Source organism: Phyllostomus hastatus, unplaced genomic scaffold (assembly GCF_019186645.2).
Source record: "Phyllostomus hastatus isolate PE091 unplaced genomic scaffold, TTU_PhHast_1.1 phas_scaffold_21, whole genome shotgun sequence".
Taxonomy (NCBI): Eukaryota; Metazoa; Chordata; class Mammalia; order Chiroptera; family Phyllostomidae; genus Phyllostomus; species Phyllostomus hastatus.
The window spans coordinates 2,523,940-2,545,126 of NW_025334017.1; the positions used below are offsets into that span (position 1 = coordinate 2,523,940).

A 21,187-nucleotide genomic window follows, 5' to 3' on the forward strand; every position below is an offset into this window, starting at 1 on the left:
CGATCATTAGATGAGTGGATAAAACAACTACGGGCCATTTGCACAACAGAATACTAGTCAACTGTCGGAAAGAAGAAAATTTTATCCTTTGCAACAGTATGGATAGACCCAGAGAACGTTATGCTAAGTGAAATAAGCCAGTCAGAGAAAGACAATACCATATGATTTCACTCATATGTGGAATCTAATGAACAAACTGAACTAACAAGGAAAATGGGGACAGACTCATAGATAGAGAGCAGGATGACAGCTAAGGGTGGTGGGAGATTAGGGGATGAAGGGACTAAGCAAAAAGTAAAAAGGACTCATGGACAAAAATGTGGTGAATGCTAGGGGGAGAGGAGTATAAGGAAACAAAAATGGAAAAAAATGTAATGAAGATTAAATTAAATAAAAGAAAAGAAGTCAGATGAAGGATTTAAAATTCAATGGAGTTAATTCACAAAGCAAGCATACGAGACACAGTACACTGATGCTGTTGTAAAATATGCACATTTTGATCTAGAAAACCACCAATAGTTTCATAAAATAAAATGATAGCTGAAATCTTAATGTCTTAAGTAGTTATGATGTTAGAATTAAGAACTTAAAATGCCTAAGGAACAGCAACCTTTCAGCTCATACATATGCCATTTTGCCTTTTCTAACCAGTTCTGCTAGATTTATGTCTCCTGACTGACATGAACCCCAAAGTTTGTACTGAGGTATGCACTGTTTAAACACTCTTCAAGTAACATATCATCCTTTAAATAGCTAACTTTCCAGAAGCTGGACATTTCTAGAACCTACTGAACAGGAGAAAGTTTACTCTGGCAGGCTCAGTATTCCAGGCTACATTTTGGGCACATTTTCCCTAAATTTGCATTGAAGCTACAGCCTTAAAACTACAAATGTTACCTTGTTACAACTTGATCTTATAGTACAATTATTCATTTCTTTCCTTGTGCATACTTTGTATACAAGGTAGTTGCATAAGTAACCTAGCACCACATTCTGATTACACATATACATGTGTCTCTTTATGGATGCATATGTGTAACAGGGTGCAGCCAAGAGGGGGACCCCAAATAGGGATTTGGAATGGGGTCCAGAACTCAGAGTGTCCAGGAAATATTAGGATGTCCTCACTGCACACCCCCTCCAGGTGTGGGCTGGGGGAAGGGACAAATGGAGCAGGGCCATTGAGAGCTGTTTTGCATAGCAACAGCTTTGCAGCTAACCTCTGGCATGGTCATTTAACATATCTATAACCTTTAACTGGTTACATAGATATGTTAAATAGCTGCGGCCATGCTCTGAGTCAGGGAAATGGAAGTAACCTCCCCAACAAGACATAACTGGGGGGCAGGTCCTCGAGTTACAGCACCTGCATGGGAGCTTAGAGAAGACTGGCTCCATGACATGGGATCACACCTGCCCAGACTCACAGTGGCAGCCCAGTAAAGCTGGAAGGATATGAGAGGGCTAGCAAGTGTAGCTGATGGTGGGAGGAGTCGCAAATGGGGCTGCAGAGGAAGACTGGCACAGAGATTTAAACCCAGATACGGCAGCCATTAAGGAGAGAACCACTCGGTCTTTATTAGAATGGGAACTCCCACAGCCCTGCAAGAGAGAATCACCATGCAGCTTTAGCAGAGAACCACCACTCAGCTTTGGCATAGTGGTGACCTCCCCTCCTTAGAGCCATTGAGGAGGGAGAACTACACAGTTTTGGCTGAGTGGAGACTCCTGCAGCCATAGTGCAGAGAGGACCACATGGCTGTGACAATAGAAAGGAGAGCCACTCCGCTTTGCCAGAGTGGGCCCCCGCCCCCGCAGCTTTAGAAGGGGGAACCACCACCCGGCTTTAGCAGAGATCCCAGCAACACAGCCGATGATGCCGGGAACCGATGGAGGCCTACCAGCCGAGATGGATTACTGGGAAGAATGGGGGGCTGCCCGAGCCACAGGCTTCTATTTCTTTCCCTGAGATACAGTACCCCAGCCTGGGCAGAGGGGGGGAAGGAAGGACTGTGTGTGTTTGTGGGTGTTTTAAGGGACTTTAGGATTCTGATGAAGACATTAGGTATTACTTTAAGTCTATATAGCATTAAATAAACATTTCCTTTCCTTTTCACGAATCTCTGGCATTAAGAGATGTCTTTCCTTTGGCAGCGGACATAATGAACCCGGGGGGATTCCTTTCAGGTATTAGTACATTGCCTTGGTCCCCCCTCTCCTCCTGCTCGGTAACATGCATACAAGTACAAAAGAGAACGTGTATTTTGTTAAAATTGTTCTTGGAGAACCAGTCTCATGGTCTTGGAGTCTTAACTTTTCCACTAAAAAAAATGGGAACCACTGGACAAGTTACTTACCATGTCTAACTCTCAGTTTCTTCATGTTAATATGGGGCTACTAATTACCATATCTCAAAGGGTTTTTTTAATAGGTTGAAATAATACACATATAAAAATTTTACTCAGTTTATTTCCTTTTATATCTGTTATTCGTTTTCCAACTAAACAGGCTAATATTTTTCCAACTTATTTGAATATGAAATTACCTAAAAATTCTTATTCAAGTCATAATTCTGAGGACTTCACAAAGTAAGAGTGATTTATACTATTAGTTGTAACTTTCAAATGAACCTTAAGTATTTTCTAAATAATGTTTTGTGAGCTTACATTGACGTTCTAAGCTTTTTCGCTTTAATTTCTGTCATTAAGTCACAATTTAAATATAGTTAATACTGCAATAATAGTCTTAAATTTTTGGCCAAAGTTTATGATAATTCTGTGAGGCCTATGGAGGGGTTTTCCAGGCAGGATACTTATGACACTGACAACTATACCCATGTATAACTGAAAGTTCTCTTTCCCTCAAGTATGGGGAAGGCCCCTCTAATCTCAAGGTCAGCAGACTCACTGTGAAATGCAGTCAGTGATGGCAACAGCACTGGTTGCCTGCAGTCCTGAGCTGCGTGTTCTGCTCTGCTTCTGCCTTGCTGTGTGACCTGATCCCTCCATCCCTTCATCTCTCTGTGCCTGTGTTTCCTCATCTGCAACATTGGAATAATTACATGTCACCTACTTACTATACAGGAGTACCAACATAAAGCCTTTAAAAGCACTACAAAAGGTTGGGGTGGTACAAGACTTAACAAACTTACAATGCTCTTTTGTAAATCAGCAGTGTTAAAGATTTTTGTTTATAAACTTGTAAAGGGCTGTTTCTTAAATTTTCTCAAGGTTCATACAAAAACTTTAAATTATCTATATTATCTTAATTATCTAGAAATGCTTTCGAGGATTGGAATGAGAGTTTCTTTCTCTACATAATTTCTTTCTTTCAGGCCTTCTTCCAGGCAATGTTCTTTCAAACTGTTAACAATGAGAAATTAGAATCTCATGATCAATTTATGTAATTCCAAACCTATTGACATTTTTCTCTTAAACCTTAGAAGAAATAATTCTTGCAAAATATAAACATGAAAATTGAACTATTTATGAATAGAGTTTAGCTTTTATCATTGCTCAATTTCATATTATATATCCTTCATTTTTGTATAGCTGTGTATATATCCTTCTGTATTCTATATTACTTATATAGCCTAAGGTTTTGTTTTCTACATTAGTACTTATGAATTTTTGGAAAATAAAATGTGCTATTAATTAATTTTCTATATCACTGATACTATTAATATAAAATTGAATTCAGAAGGCTCCTTTCTAGAAAGCTGTACTTAAACAACAATAAAAAAAATGTTAAAAAAAGGTTCCTTTCTGGTATTGTTTAACATTGTATTAAAAAATCAATTTAATTTAACAAATACAAATAGCCTACTCGGTGCCAGTCATTATACTAGGGACTTAGAATATAAAAAGATGGCCTGTCGTCAGAAAGTTTATAATCTACTACAGGACAGTAGTACTTAAGTTTTTATGTTTTGTATTATTAAACACTTGGGCAAGTCCATTAACTCTTATACTAGGACCACGTTATTAAAGTACTATACAGCAATAACTTACTTCTAGGAGCTACATATACATGTGTACAGGAGAAAATAGAGCTGAATATATTTGAATTTACTGCAATTCTGCAATTAAAAATGTAGAGGAAACTTTCACTCTTCTTCAAATATTGATCTTGGGTTAGAATAAATTATCCATTATGTTTTACTTTTTTAATCAACAATCTGTATTTGCAAGATGAATGGGCAAGCTAAGAGTGCGGACTGATCTCTTCATGTGGCAGCAGTGGGTACAAAAAACTGAAATGTGAATGTACTGGCAGCTGTCTCTAACTAACTGACTAGCCTAGAAAAAGAACACACCTTGTCAAAGGTACTATGATTTCTTTTTCTAATAGGCAATCTAAAATTAAAATAGCCTGGCTGGCGTAGCTCAGTGGATTGAGCACAGGCTGAGAACCAAAGTGTTGCAGGTTCGATTCCCAGTCAGGGCACATGCCTGGGTTGCAGGCCATGACCCCCAGCAACCACACATTGATGTTTCTCTCTCTCTGTCTCTCTCTCTACCTCCCTTCCCTCTCTAAAAATAAATAAATAAATTTTAAAAAATAATAATAAAAAATTAAATTAAAATAAACAGAAAACAAAGAAGAAACATTTCATAAGTAATAAATGTTTCCTACAATAAAGTACAACATGGAGACCAAAAAGCTGAGAAATACTTTCCAAAGCAAAGGAAATGGATAAAATGGCATTCACATTTTTCAGTCTACCAAGTAGAATAATTACAGTGAATCCCAGAGGAACATTTAATTTTACTGACAAATTCATTTGTAAAGTCTTTTTTAAAAATCTAAATTACACTAGTACCTATTTCTCAGTTTTATTCATACTATTAGATAGTTTTATGACATTTTTATCACATTTCCTGACACAAAATGATGAGTCGCATATTATATGACTCAAAATGATGAATCACATATTATTTGAGTCTTATTGTTATATGAATTAGTCACAGAAAAAAGAAATGCAATGAGACCAACCAATAACCATCACTGAAATATGCCAACTCAATCACACAAAAGGTTTAAAATACATAGAAGTGGACTGCTTATTATTTATGAAAATAATTATATCTAAAGGAGTCCAAAGAATTTTACAAATCTGATTAAGACACTGCATTTTGAAATGTAAGATAAAATTTTGCTGGATATTTGCCATCCACAGGAACATTTCCCTACAGTTAACTCTCTTTTTAAGAGTTGTCACCCTGGCTGGCATAGCTCAGTGGATTGAGCTCGGGCTGCAAACCAAAGCATTGCAGGATCGATTCCCAGTCAGGGCACATGACTGGGTTGCAGGCCATGGCCCCCAGCAACCACACATTGATGTTTCTCTCTCTCTCTTTCTCCCTCCCTTCCTTCTCTAAAAATAAATAAATAAATAAATAAATAAATAAATAAATAAATAAAATCTTTTAAAAAAAAGTTGTCTACACTGATTTTTAAAGTACTTCAATGACATTATATAATTTCTTACATATTTTGGCTTGCTAATTTAAGCATTTAATATAAATTCCACCTAGCTTTACTTTAGTAATTAGTTTTATACAACTCACCACTTTTGCATCAATTGCAACCTGAGCGAAGCCTTTACGATTACCCCATATGATGTTGTAGGTTTCATCACTAAGTAGGGCTTCTCGAACTCCACCTGGTGAAATAGCTAACAAGTGACCACTCCTCAGAATTTCAACACATTTTTCTCTTGGTCCATGTAGAGCACAAAATACATCAAGCAATAAACTAAACCCTGTAAGAAACATTAGCATGAATATACATCGTTAGTACTTCTTGTCCAATTCTTCAAGAACAAACATCTCCACAACCTACAAAATTTACTGTGTATACTTAAATCAGTAAATTCTTTTTTACTTTTTAAAAAGCAACAAGAACTCTCAGGTTAAAATAAGATTAAAACTGCTGGTAAATTAATAGCTATGTCTTATTGATCACCAACTATTGATCACCTTCTTAGTGATCATCTACTACTCTGGCCAATTCACATATTCAATTCTTAATTAAAACTCACAAAAATCTTGGAAAACAAGGATTCTTATCCTAATTTTACAGATGAGGAAAAGTCGGCTCAGAGAGTAAGTAGCTTGCTTAAAGTCATACACCAAGCAAATGGCAAGGCAGAGATTCTGGTCCAGATGTCAGCTAACTCAAAGTTCCCCCTGCTGCATCTCATGGCTAAACACTGTCTATAGTATTTATTAGAGCAATCAGAAATGATATCTCATCAGTAATTACAAATCCAATCTTCATTAACCCTATAAGAAAGAAAACCACTTAAGAGAGTGTGAATTTGACTATGCTTAGCCCTACCAAAATTGCCAAGCCATAATCAAAACTACTGAAATTGTTAGATGGTAATTCCACAATTACATTTTTATGCCAATAATAATAGCAAAATCATTAAGAGTTTCCAATAAACTGAATGTTTGACTCAGGAATAGCTAATTCCACATATTAATATTATGAAAATTTTTAAATTACAACTATTTATGGATTAAAAAAAATAATCCTGTCAAGCGATTAAGTATTTTAAGCAAATCCTAAACTGGAACTTTAGATGACTGATGGTAGTATACATTATTCCTCAAGACTGTGAAAGGGAAATGGGTAGTGAAAGCTGTGCAGACTGGCCAAACTTCTCCTAAGTTTAAGGACCTGAAGCAAGATTATAAATATTATTAAAATTGAAATAATCTTTACCCTATATTAAATGAAAAGTCCACTGACTTAATAAGAGGCATTTCCATAATAAATGAATGAACAGGGGAGGTTTCCTGAATAAAAGGTAAAAAATTTTTAAAAGCCAAAGGCTAAATAAAAAAATTCATAATCTATTATGTATAAAAAGAAAAAAATGGAAGCACCCTAATGTTCCATAAGATAAAACTAGATAAGTAAATATTTTAGTCACCCATGAAAACTATTGTTTTTAAAAAAAATTTTTTTAAATATTCTTCGTAAAACATGGTAAAATGGTAATGCTAACGTTAATTTTTTTTAAAAAGAAGAAAATAGTTTGCATAATATGTGCATATGTGACTACAAATAAAATAAAGTAAATCAAAAGGCTAATTGGTTATGTTAGGATGGCAAGATTATACTGATGTTCTTTTATTCTCTGATTTTAAAATTTTATTATACAGTGATCATTATTACTTTCTAAAGAAAAACCTTTTATAGCCTATTTAGTTTATATACAAAGTACAAATGACTTTTTAGTGACATAAGGACACCCAAAACATTAACCATATCTATAAAAGGCACTGAGTAGACTGTTATTTAATTCACCATTTGGTGTTTGTCTGTGTGGTTTATTTTCCGGAGAACATACTATAAACTTTTTAACTGGTTTCTGGTGATTTAGTGACAGAAGAAAATAAGATTAAATCTCAATGAATCTATGTTATAAAGATTTAAAAAATACTGTGTTTGAAACTATTCAGCTAATTAATCTTTTTAAAAAGGTACAAAGTCGTTATGAACAGATTAAAAAGAATGTGGTCCTCAATCATAAGAGTTATATAAGTCTACCAGGCAAGTCAAGAAGAATGATAAAAAGCTCTGGCTGATGTAGCTCAGTGGATTGAGTGCTGGCCTGCAAACCAACCAGTCGTTGGTCTGATTCCCAGTCAGAACACATGCCTGGGTTGCAGGCTAGGTCCCCAGTAGAGGGTATGCGAGAGGCAACCACACATTGATGTTTCTCTCCCTCTCATTCTCCTTCCTTTCCCCTCTCTCTAAAAATAAATAAATAAAACCTTTAAAAAAAAGAAGTATGATAAAACAACATAATAGACTCTACCAAAATACAAATTATTTGGCAAACATTATAACTTATTTTTTTAAAGTAAAAATTCAGGATTTAACGTTGGAAAATAATGACTAAAATACCTGTTAATAAAGAATGAGATCAGATAACCTTTGGCCATAATGTTTTTGTATTTAAATATAGTATCTAAACAGGATAATTACATGCTCCTAAATTGGAGTTCCAAGTGTGTTACCTAAAAGGCAAAAAGGTTTTCCAGCTGATACTAGAGAGGTGAAAAATACAGATTATTACAGAATTTGATTGTATTAATTAACATTGTATCTCCAGTGAAAGTTTACCTGGAATTTTAAAGACAAAGTGATCAGCTACTACTCGGCAGGTTCTGCCTTTATGGATAAAAATTTTAGCCATGAAGTAGTAAAAATCTATGGGAATAGCTCCATGATAAAAAATTATAAGTGCTGGTCCTTCTGGTATTTTTTCCATCCCATGAACTTCATAGCCTGTTAGGAAGACAAAATACAAACACTTAAAATATATTTATTAATTATTTAAACTAAAGGATGGTTACCAACTCAGAAACTCAGTCTTTTCTCACAAAAGGACATGAGACTTCTGCTTTCCCTTCCTTCCCTTCTTGAACAAATCCATCCTACAGGCATTAAGTGGGCCAGGGTGAAGCAAGTCCCTGTGTGTAGGGGAGACCTAGAGTGAGTGTTGGAGTCCAGACAGGGTGAGGACAACATCCACACAGGGTGGCCCAGAGTGAGGAGTCAAAGTCCAAGTACAGTTGTGAGAGCACCCACACAGGCAAAGAGCCCGAACAGGCTTCTGGTGCCTGAGTGGGAGAAGGAGAGGAGCCAAGAGTGGGCAAACATGGGGGTCAGATCCCGAGTGAAGTTAGAATGGCATCCAGACTCACAAGTGGCCTGGTTCAGGGTGTGACGGTCTGAGGGGAAAAGATGGTGTCCATGAGTGGTAGAGGATGGTGGCAGTAATGGGAGATTGGTTACATACAAGGGAAATTGACCAAATATGTCCACATGTTAAGGAAAATGTGAGCCAGGATTCTCACTGTTGGAGAAAGTGGTTGCAAATACAGGATTAAATATGAATAAATTCAGTAGTAAGAAAACTTCACCTGCACCCTAAGAATGAGAAAAGGCAGCATGTCAGAAAACTGAGGTCACTTTCTTAATCAGGTGAACTGAGCTCCAAATGGTGACAAGCCCATTTAACGAGATTTAAAACAAAAATAAAAACAAAAACAAACTGAGTATGGGAAGAAGTGGCAGAAGTGGGTATGACAAATACAACTGGAATATTAACAAATACTTAAAGGCCAGCTGTGGGCGAGCATTAAGTGTACATTCCCTGGGCACACAAGATATAAACAAGGGCCCACACTCAGTGGCATTCCTCCACAGGCCTCAATGGGTCCTCTCAAAAAAGGTTAGGGCTGGCCCTGGCTGGCCGTAGCTCAGTGGATTGAGCGCGGGCTGTGAGCCAAAGTGTCACAGGTTCGATTCCCAGTCAGGGAATACATGCCTGGGTTGCAGGCCATGACCCCCAGCAACCGCACATTGATGTTTCTCTCTCTTTCTCCCTCCCTTCCCTCTCTAAAAAATAAATAAAATCTTAAAAAGATCTTCATTTCCCTCCTCCTTTCTCCTGCCTCACCCCACCATCCTAGTCTCAGGCAAAAATTCACTATGACTAGGGGAGGGTAGAAGCCAAAGCATCTGCCACTGGGAGGTATAGAGTAGGCCCAGAGTCCTGAAATGACATAAAGCAGAGAAGTGCTACCACTGGAATGAGGGGCAGGAAAACTTGCTACCAACCTCAAACCCCTACCTACAAAAGACAAGGTTTACTTGCCACAGAAGAGCGAAAGGAACACTGAGAAAGCATCACACTTGACACCCAGACATACAAGGCCTGTGGAAGATTTTGGCTACAACAGAAATATCAAGGAGTGCCCCCACCATGCCCATCCCCACCACACACCTCACATGGAGTTCTAAACAAAGGCAACCTTTTCCTGAGGAAGAAGCTGGAACATGAAGAGAGAGCCCTTCTGTGTAGAAGAGGCATATAGGATTGAGGGGCAGCAGGAGCATCAAGAAAAACCCTCTGGCACTTTAGGCTCCATATATGCACAAGGTAGCAACAGCAGGAGTTTGAAGTCTGTGCTGAACTGAAGGAAACTATACTTACAACAAAACCCAACCCCAGTTTAACTACTGAGTAGATGTAACACCCAACCCCACTCATTAATGGCCTAACAGAAGAAAGGATAATTTTCAGTGATAAATATTTATTATTATCTCATTCACAACTGTTATTTGTTTATCTATTTATTTTTACAAACAATGCCCAGAATTCATTTAAAAAATTGCAGAACATGGCCCTGGCCAGTGTGGCTCAGTTGGTTGGAGTATTGTCCCGGTCAGCAAAAGGTTGCAGGTTCAACCCCCAGTCAGGACACATACCTAGGTTGTGGGTTCAATCCCCAGTTAGGGTATATGCCAACCAATCAATGTTTCTGTCTCACATCAATGTTCCTCCCTCCCTGTTTCTGTCTCTGTCTCTCTCTCCCTCCATCCCTTCTTCTCTAAAATCAATAAATATATCCTCAGGGGAAAAGTAAAAAAAAATTGTGGTACATAGAAAATAATAAGAAAAAAATCCATTGTCAGGAGATTGTTTAATCAAGAGAACCAAGCTCAAATGTTTAAATTATCAGACAGTAACTTTAAAATGATTATGGTTAATTTCTTAAGGGATCCAGTGGAAAAAGAGGACATGTAACTGGATTCGAAATTTCAGCATATAGAAGGAAAATATATAAAAACAATGAGTCAAATAAAAAGGCTACATACTTAAATGAGATCTAAAGATTAGATGGTAGTAATATATCAATGTTAATTTTCTGATTTTAATGGTTTTATTGGTATTAAATAGATATCTTTATTTATAGAAAACATACGCTAAAAGTGTTAAAGAGAGGGCAGTGTAGGCACTTAATAGTCAAATAATTAAAGAAAATAAGTTTTTGTACAATACTTGTGATATTAATCTTTTTAAAGTGTATGAATAAAAAATTACCTTTTATGGAAAAAATCATGTAAGATTAGAGAATCATAGAAGCTATAAGGTAAAAAGAACTTTCAGATTCCAAAGTAACAAACAATCATCAGAATTTAAGACTATTTTTGGTTGAATCAAAGTTATCCAAGGAATCAAACATCTCTGAAGCATCAAGCCCACTTTATTGAATCTGCTAGCTTCTAAAAAACAATCTGGACCTTCCTGTGTACGTCTGATATACAGTAGTTGCAAAGGAGTACAGGATTCTACTCATTACAAGCAGGTTGTGAAAGGTATAAAGAAATGAGGAGGTAAAGGGGAGTGGGTGACAAGAGCCAGGGTAAGAAACATCAAATAAATTAAAACTTCCCTATGAGATAACACAACTAGAGTAAAATTTAAGAGTCATAAAATAATTCATTGATGAAAGTAGGAACACTTTTAAGAGTGACCCAATGCAAAATAAAACACCATTAAAATATTATATACATGTGAATAACTTAATAATGCTGTAAATTTTTTACATGTTTATTTCATTCACGAATTACTCTTTAGAAATCCCCCACTATTTTATTCTTGAAAAACAAAAATTAGGTTATTGAATCTAACTACTACATTAGCAGGGGAAAACTGTGATCAAAGATTTGAACTGGATGTGTAGAAAACATCTCTCTAGTAATACAGATAAAATTAGAGGCCCATGCCATTCTTTTCTTCCTGCTACACTGTAAACCCTATTCCAAGTCACTATTAACAGGAACAAGGGTTTCATCAAGGGAAGCAAATGACAGAATAAAAAGGATGGTGGGTAGGAAGAGGGGAATTAGGCTTTCTTTTAACTTAACCTCAGTTCAAGGTTGGCTTCCTACGCAGTACCTTTTTTACTCCTCTGCCAGCTGAAGAGATTAATCTGCCTACTGTCCTCCATACTGCTACCAAACACCAACACATTTTTTATAGCAATCCTGTGCTGTTGGTGGACTGTGGGGAATAGAAAAGATTTAAGGGAGCTCCACCTGTGTTTCAGAGGAAACTACTCTTGAGAATTTTATCACAGGAGTTGGGAACGGAAATTCCAAGGAGCAGGTGTACTGTGATCATGGCTCTAGTCATAAAAACTGCTTTTCCTCCCCATCTCACCAGTCAGGCACAGCCTTAGCTGGTCCTGGCAAAATAACAAAAACAAAACAAACAAACAAACAAACACAAAAACAAACACTGAACAACCAATGAGTCAATAAGGAAATCGAAAGAGAAATAAAAAGAAATACTTTGAGACAAATGAAAATGGAAATGCAACACACTAAAACGTAACAGGATGCAGCAAAAGCAGTTCTAAGAAGGAAGTTCATAGCAATAAATGCCTACCTCAAAAAAACAAGAAAAATTTCAAAAAAACAGCCTAACTTTATACCTCAAGGAACTATAGACTGATTACTAGTAAGGAGACAGAACCTATAATAAATACCTTCCAACAAACAAAAGTCCAGGACCAGATGGCTTCACTGATGAATTCTACCAAACATTCAAAGAATTAATACCAATTCTTTCTAAACATTTCCAAGAAAGAAGAGGAGGAAACACTTCAAAATTTGTTTTCTGAGGCAGACTTTACCCTGATACCAAAATCAAGAAAGAACACCATAAGAAAATTACAAGCCAATATCCTGAGAAACAAATGAAAAAAATCCTCAACAAAATATTAGCAAACCAAATTCAACAATAAACACCATAATCAAGTGGGATTTATTCCAGATAAGCAAGGATGGTTCAATATTCACAGATCAATCAACGTGTTAAATTACATTACCAAAATGAAGAATATAGTCATATGATCATCTCAAGAGATGCTGAAAAAGATTTGACAAACTGTAACATCCACTTATGACAAAAACTCTCAAGAAAGGGGGGATGGACGGAATGTACCTCAACATAATGAAGACCATGCATGACAAGTCCATAGCTAACACACTCAATGGTAAAACACTGAAAGCTCTTCCTCTAAGATCAGAAACAAAACAAGAATGCCCATTCTCACCACTTTTATTCAATATAATTTTGGAAGTCCTAGCCAGAGCAACAAAAGGTAAGGAAAAGAAATAAAAGATGTCCAAATTGTAAAGAAAGGAGTAAAACTGTCACTATTTGCAGATTACATGGATATTATATATAAAAACCCTAAAAGACTTCACCAAAAACAAAACAAAACAAAAAAAAAAACACCCCACAACAAAACCTGTTGAAACTAATCAATTTGGTAAAGCTGAAGGCTAAAAAAATCAATATATTATATAAATATCTCTTGTATTTCTATATATTAGTAACAAACTAACAGAAAAAGAAATTAAGGAAAAATCCCACTTACAATTGCATCAAAAAGAATAAAATACCTAGGAATAAATTTAACCAAGGAGATGAAAGACGTGCACAGTGAAAACTATGACAATGATCAAAGAAACAAGACACAAATAAAAGGAAAAATATTCTAAGTTCATGGGTGGGAATACTTAGTATTTAAATGTCCATACTATCCAAAATAATCTAGAGATGCAATGCAATTCAGTTGCATTTTTCACATAAATAAAACAAACAATCCTAAAATATGTATAAAACCACAAAAGACCCAGAATAGGCAACACAATCCTGAGAAAGAACAAACCTTGGAAGCATCATGCTCCCTGATTTTTTAAAATTACAAAGCTATAGTAATCAAACAGTATGACATTGATATTTTTAAAAAAAAACACACACACAAAAAAACAGATCAATGGAAGAGAATAGAGAACCCAGAAATAAACTCACATTTTTATGGTCAATTAATTTACAACAATGGATTCAAGAGTATAAAATAGGGAAAGGACAGCCTCTTCAATAAATGGTGTTAGGAAAACTAGACAGAAACATGGAAAAAAAGGAAACTGGACTATTGGCCTACACCATATGCAAAAATTGACTAAAAATGGATTAAAGACTTGAATGTAAGACCAGAAATCATAAAACTCCTAGAAGAATATATAGGCAGTAAGCTTCTTGACATAAGTTTTGGCAATGATTTTTCGGCTCTGACTCCAAAAGCAAAAGCAACAAAAGCAAAAATAAACAAAGAGGGATGACAAAAACTAAAAAACTTCTGCACAGCAAAGGAAATCAACAAAATGAGAAAACAAGCTACTGAATGGAAGAATATATTTCCAAACCATATATCTGATAAAGGGCTAATATCCAAAATATATTTAGAAAGCCATACAACTCAACAGGGAAAAATCTGATTAAAAAATAAGCAGAGGACCCAAACAGAGAGACATTTTTCCAAAAATATCTAAATGGCCAACTGTTACATGAAAAGATGTTCAACATCGCCAGGGCCAGATGGTTCATTCGGTTAGAGAATCATCCCATACACTGAGGTTGCAAGTTTTATTCCTGGTCAGAGCACGACCCTAGGTTTCAAGTACCCAGTTGGGGCATATATGGGAGGCAGCCTGCTCTCTGTCTCTCTCAATAAACATAACCCGAGGTGAGGATTAAAAAAAATGTTCAACATCACTAATCATCAGGGAAATGCTAATCAAACCAAATCAAACTAAAAAACAGTATGGAGGTTCCTCAACAAATTAGAAATTGAACTACCACATGGCCCAGCAATTCCACTTTTAGGCATTTATTCAAAGAAAACAAAAACACTAATTCCAAAAAACATACCCCCCCATGTTCACTGCTAAATTATTTACAATAGCCAAAATATGGAAAAAACCTAAGTGTCCACACATGAATGAATGAAGAATATATGATATATATACACATACACAATTGGATATTATTCAGCCATAAAAAATTAAATCTTGCCATTTGCAACCACATGGATAAACCAAAAGGGTATTATGCTAGGTGAAATAATTCAGACAGAGAAAGGCAAATACCATATGATCTCACTTATATCTGGAATTTAAAAAACAAAAAATAAACAAAATCAAGTTCATAGATGCAGGGAAGAGAATCATGGTTGCCAGAGGTGGAAGGGTGGGGTGGGGTGTGAAATGGATAAAGGGGATACTATGTAGAAACTTCAGTTGCAAAATAAATGTCATGTGGGATGTAATGTACTGCATGATGACTACAATTAATAATTCTGTATTACATATTTGAAAGCTGCTAAGTGAGTAACTCTTAAAAGTCCTTATACAAGAAAAAATAGTAATGATGTATGATAGCTGGACTTATTGTAGTGATCATTTCTTATATATACAAATATCAAATCATTAAGCTGCACACCTGAAATTCATGTTATATGTCCATTAGGTCTCAATAAAAAATTATAAATACATAACTTAAGATGTTTCTGTTATTATTACTTTTTCACGTCACAAAAGGAATACTATTTTGGTTTATACTCCAATCAATTACATAAAATTATTTTGGAAGTCTTTCTCCAAAGAAAGGGAAAGAGAAGGGTATGGGCAGAGGCAGCACAGGGTGGGGTGCAACAAGGCAAGGCAAGAATCCAGAGACCAAGAGCATAATTAAGCTCAAAGAAAAAGGGTAAAAAAGGCTATAGCAGAAAAAGAAAGCAAGTTCAGCATAAATTTTAGTACAGAAAATTCACTTTTAAAGTAGTTTATAAGGTCTTTACCAAACAGAGTAAATTAAGTGTGGTAACTGTAATTCTAGTATTGAAAGCATGAACTATTTGGTAATATTTCAAATGGAATCAAGAGAATGATTTTTAATAATTCTTATTTTTATGTTTTGCCTTTCTTATCCTTTTTATTGAATTTGTTGAGGTGGCACTAGTTAACAAAATACAGATTTCAAGTGCACAATTCTACAAAAGAATTTTTTCATTTTTAAAAATACAGTTGATATTTCATATTATATTAGTTTCAGGACTAGAGAATTAACATTTTTAAAAATTAAACTTAATGGTATTTCAAGATTTCATGTTTCTATACTTTTAACATTTCTTTCCAATTACCTAATTCTAATTCAAGTAATTCGATTTACTTTAAGCTCAGCAGAACAATCACTGAGGTTATCTGAAGTTACCAAAAGGATCAGCTGTCCCATTTTCTGAGAAATAAAGATTACTTTAAGGAGTCTATACAAAATATTCTTGAAGTTTTCTCTTGCTTTCCAGAATATTTTTTAAATAATTAAGAAAAAATCAAACTACTTAGATAATACCAAATCACCTAGTTGACAGCACAAAAATTCAATTAATCTATTTAATTACTTACAGAAACTATAGTTCACCACAGTGCCACTAAACATTACATGCAAATACTATTTAACTGTGTCACTGTTAAAGTACAGATGTGGTCATACCACTCCTGGCTCATAAAGCATCAATGGATTATCACTGTAGTCCAACACTGTCAAGGCCTTTTAGATCCCAACTGTCGATCAAGTGATATTATTCAGATTCTTTCATGAATCATAGGGACTAGTGGTGGCTCCCTAAATATGTTTTCCCGCCTTTGTGCTTCTGCTCATTTAAATGGAACACTTGCTGCCCAATGTTTCCCTGTCTAGCAGCAGTAGAAACCTTAGGGCACTTCAACTCCCCCTCTCTCAGACTCTACATTCACCTGGTCACCAACTTCTATGCATTTTACCTCTGAAATCTCTCGTATCACACCTTCTTCCCAACATTAGTTTCAAAGTGCAAGCCCATCATCTCCTGTCTATGCTCCACCAATCCTAAGGGGATCTGATGAACAACAAAAGTGCAGAGAAACCAATCACAAATTTCATTGTTCATTCCAACCACTGTCCAGTGAGAAAAAACTTCAATATGCATATTTAGAGTAGTTTGGGCTCCATTAATAAAAACATCCCTATTCTGTGATAAATATGGCTCTTATTTAATAAATAAAATAAGATTTGTTAAATAGATTAAAATTTTTATTAAATAAAAATTTATTTACCTTCCCTACTCTAACCCCATGCTCACTAAATACTCTCCTGATTTTTTGGCTTTCCATGTAGCTTAGCCTACAGAGAGAGGATTTGATGGTTATACTGGAGTTCAAGTAGTCTCATTTCCACAGCAGTATTTATTATGGTAAATGAGTTAACTGCCTACTGGCTGCAGACATCAGCAGCATTAATTCAGATAATGGATTAATATTCATTAGATCCCTTCTAAATTTGTCATCAAAAATCCTACACACTATGGTAAATTAACAGTGCATCCTTTGGGGTCCTCCTCAGGAAAGCAAACTACCTACAAAATAGAGTATAGCACTCAAGATCCTTCAAAGCTAACTTTAGTTTACCTTTCCAGGTTCATCATTCAACATACTTCTCACCCGTGAATATTCATCTCCTGGTCCTGAATACACCCTACATTTCACTTAGTACTGCTGTATACATGCATATATGTGTGTGTTTTAACATAAATGATATTCTACTATGACTGCAGTTATGAATCTTACTTTTTCTGTTCAAAAACAAACGTCCTTGAAGATCTTCCCTTGTTAGGCACAAGTAGTGATCATATTCTTAATGGCTATAAAGCATTCCATAATAAGTCCCTATCACAGTTAATTTAGCTATTTCCCTATCCAGAGATCACTGATGTATGTATCACCATGTATACCATGGTGATCCCATACTCCCATACATAATGAAGCTGAAAAATTCCTATTGCCTAGTGATGCTGTAGCTATTATAATGTCATAGTATAATGCATTATTCACATTTGTGGTGGGTGATGTAAACAAACCTACTGTGCTACTGGTTATAAAAGTATAGCGCATAAAATGATATATAGTACATAATACTTAATACCAATAATAAACAACTATGTTACTAGCTTATGTATTTACTATAATTTTATCATTATTTTAGAGTATACCCTACTTATTAAAAAAAAACTTTTCTATAAAACAATATGCCATACTACACTGGCAGCAACCTCATATACCTCATCTTCACTGCATCTCTTGATTGCATCATTTTCTCTTGTGCTTAAGTTAACCTCGTGCTGTTTGGTACAGTAACATGCTGTACAAGTGTGTAGTCCAGAAGCAGGCTTTACCATATAGATATATTCCAGGGTTATAGTGGGCTATACAATGTAGGTTTGTGTAAGTATACTCTATGATGTTTGCACAAAGACAAAATTGCCTAATGCTGCATTTCTCAGAATGTATCCCCATCATTACGCAGCACATGATTATTATGAACAATTAGTATGTAATAGAAATTATGCTAAATACTTTACATGAAATTTCACTAAATCCTTACAACAACTCATTTTACAGAAGAGGAAAATAAGATTCAGAAAAATTAAGTATCCCATTTGAGATGGGTTACTTACACTTACATAGTTTTAAAGTAGCTCCTAGATATTTATTGATTATGAAGTAAAAAACAGCAACTTTATGGTGGAGAAACCTGGCAGACACCTACTTAACCACATGACCAAAGTAAATGTCACCAGTAATAAAACATACCCACATCATGAATTTCTGATATAATGTACTGAGAACACATCATCAATTTTGTGGTATTCTTGTCAAAAATGTGTAACTTCAATTTAATTATGAAAAACATTAGATCTAAATTGAGAGACAGTCTACAAAATAACTCAGCAATACTCTTTAAAACTGTGACAATCATGGAACACAAAAAAGAAAAAACTAACTAACCATCATAGATTGGACAAGACAGGACAGCTAAAGGCAGTATCCAGATCCCAATAAAAGGATAATAGTGGGAAAACTGGTAATATTTGAGTAAAATCTGCAGTTTAGCTAATAGTATTGTATCATTGTTAATTTGATAATTATACAAGTGGTTATATAAGATGTTACCATTAGGGAAAGCTGGGTGAAAAAATATACAGACCTTCTCAACAGTATTTTTGCAAATTTTCTGTGATTCTAAGTTTTTTTCCAAAATCAAGTTTTAAAAAACCATAATTGTTGCAAAAAGAAGGGAGGAGGGGGCAGAAAGAGGAGGGTAAGGAGGGAAAAAAAGAGAAAAGAGTAAAGGGGGAAGAGAGAAAAAAATGTTGGATAACTTGCCAAGGTAACCCAGCCAGAAATTGAGGAGAGCTTGGTTCTGAACTCAGGCAGTCTGATTGAGTAGTCCTTCTGTACATGAAAGGCAGAAGAGATAAAAAGGAACTCTTATCCAACAGAAATAGAGAAGTACTACTTAAACAAACTGTTGCATTTTTCCAAAATTTTGTATTGAAAATGAATCAAACCAGGTATGTCGGTGTTAGGTAAGCATAAGACAATGTAGTAAATGCTTTTATAAAACAAAAACCACCTCAATACATACACACACAAGACAAAACAAACAACTAAAAGTCCCAAAATAAAATATTCCTTACTTCCCTAAACTGACAGTTATGTTCCTTATTACCTTCACAGTTATCCTAAAATATAGTTTTTAATTTTCTCAAAAAACATCTCGAGGGTTCTTCCTCATCAAATTAATTGTCAGGAGAAATCATTAACTATTAAGAGTCCAGCTCTTTAAAATATCATTCACATTTTAAGGAATTTTAAAAAAAAAAGTCATGATTTTAGAGTTTAAAGACTATATAAGCAACTTGAGTGTAAGAAAGTCACTGACCCATCATCACCAAGCAAACTACCTATAAATGTAGGTATTTAAAGAAACATTAAATTGATGTTTCTTGATAGTATAGGCATTATTTGGAACACCACATAAGAATCAGAGAATTTTTTGAAAAATGACAGTACACTTACATTATATATAGTTGAGGATACAATTTAACTTCATGACAAAACATTCGATAGATTCTTATATAAACAATTTATAAATAAGTGATAATTCAATAGGTAACTAACTAAATTATAGAATTACAGAGTCCCATATAGTCATTAGAAGTCACTAAAAGAGCTTTGTGACATTGAAAATACTAGTCTACCCACACACATAAAAAATGATTAACACACTACAATTTCAAAAGACTCAAATATACGATAAATATTAGGCAATTATTATTCTCTTCTTTATTTTTCTTATTTGGTACATTTTTTACAATGAATATTTATATTAGTTAAAAAATTCCTCTGAAGATTCTTTAAAGGCATGATTAAAACTAATCTGATACCAATACAAAATCCAAACATGCACAGAAATGCCTTTTATATATGTCACTAAATGAACAAGGTAAAGAAAATCATTTTTAAAGTATCAGTTATCTAATAAAATATGTTATCATATGTTAAAACAGAGTAAAAATATATATATACACATATATATATCCTCTTTTGAGTCATAAGGGCATATTTAAAAATACTTCAACAAATAGGATACCTCAAAATTACATATTCTGCTACAAAGTTCAGGATTTGAATTTATCCAAATTAAATCATGTCACCTGAAATACAAATAAATTATAATTCCTTACAATGTATGTTATTTTGAAATATGGAGAGAGATGTGGAAGATAAGTATTCCCAATGAGTATTGTAAATGATGCCACTGAATTTTTGCATAACTGTTTTCAAGACAACAAACAACAGCAGTCCACATAGATGCAGTCTCTGCAGACACACACATGTGGAACACTGAAGTATTGCCTTGGCTCATCATGTTAAACCACCATCAGAGAGTAGAAGAGTTGTACTGACTGGCAAGAACATTAGCATAAATGAGTAAGTATTAAGAATTCAGTCCATCAAAGATATATAGTTCCTGTTTGCAAAACTGCTGAATACCACTTTTGACCCTGAACTCCCAACCTGGAACAAACTTACCACACAGCACAGATCACAAAAGCATACATCTTAGAGCCTGATATCTGAGGCTGGATTCTGGCTCTTCTTCCTAGCTTCCTAGTGTGTCTTGGGCAAATAACATCTCTGGTCCTGTTTCCTCATGGGAAAACTGTAAAATGGAGGTAACAGAACCTATCTATTTTGTTATGAGGTTTAAAAGAACTAATGCTTGTTAAGCATTTTACAGTATATTGCATAGTTAAGTGCTCAAAAAAGACTTACAGGAATGTATGTAGTATTAAAATGACAACACATTAACCTAATAAGCATGTTACTGGTGATCTTTGGTAAGAGCAGCCTTATATATCCTTAAGGGTCTATTTTTTTGAAGTATAGCTGACATACAATATTATACTAGTTTCAAGTGTACAACATAGTGATTTGACATTTATATTACTCAAGTGTCTATTTCAAAATTTGTGCTACCTTTCATTTCTTTCCGTGAAACCACTTCAAAGCTCAACAACATGATACAGAAGGCACATCTTTATTACAAGCCTACTCAATCTTCTGTATTTTTTAATAGTCT

The 21,187-nt window shown here is 34.9% G+C and overlaps 1 protein-coding gene across 4 annotated transcripts in view; it reads right to left on the bottom strand.

Annotated features, from left to right (window-relative positions):
- Positions 1–21,187, bottom strand: part of TMEM68 (transmembrane protein 68) — a 48,366-nt gene that overhangs the window by 18,504 nt on the left and 8,675 nt on the right. For 3 of the 4 annotated variants that reach the window (XM_045861318.1, XM_045861317.1, XM_045861319.1), the window contains 2 exons: positions 8,143–8,307; positions 5,571–5,764 (listed from right to left, as the gene is read on the bottom strand). In XM_045861318.1, the coding sequence (XP_045717274.1) occupies positions 5,571–5,764; positions 8,143–8,307 (359 nt within the window). Of the gene's footprint in view, positions 1–5,570; positions 5,765–8,142; positions 8,308–20,637; positions 20,768–21,187 lie in introns of all 4 variants that reach the window. The other variant, XM_045861320.1, reaches the window with a different exon arrangement.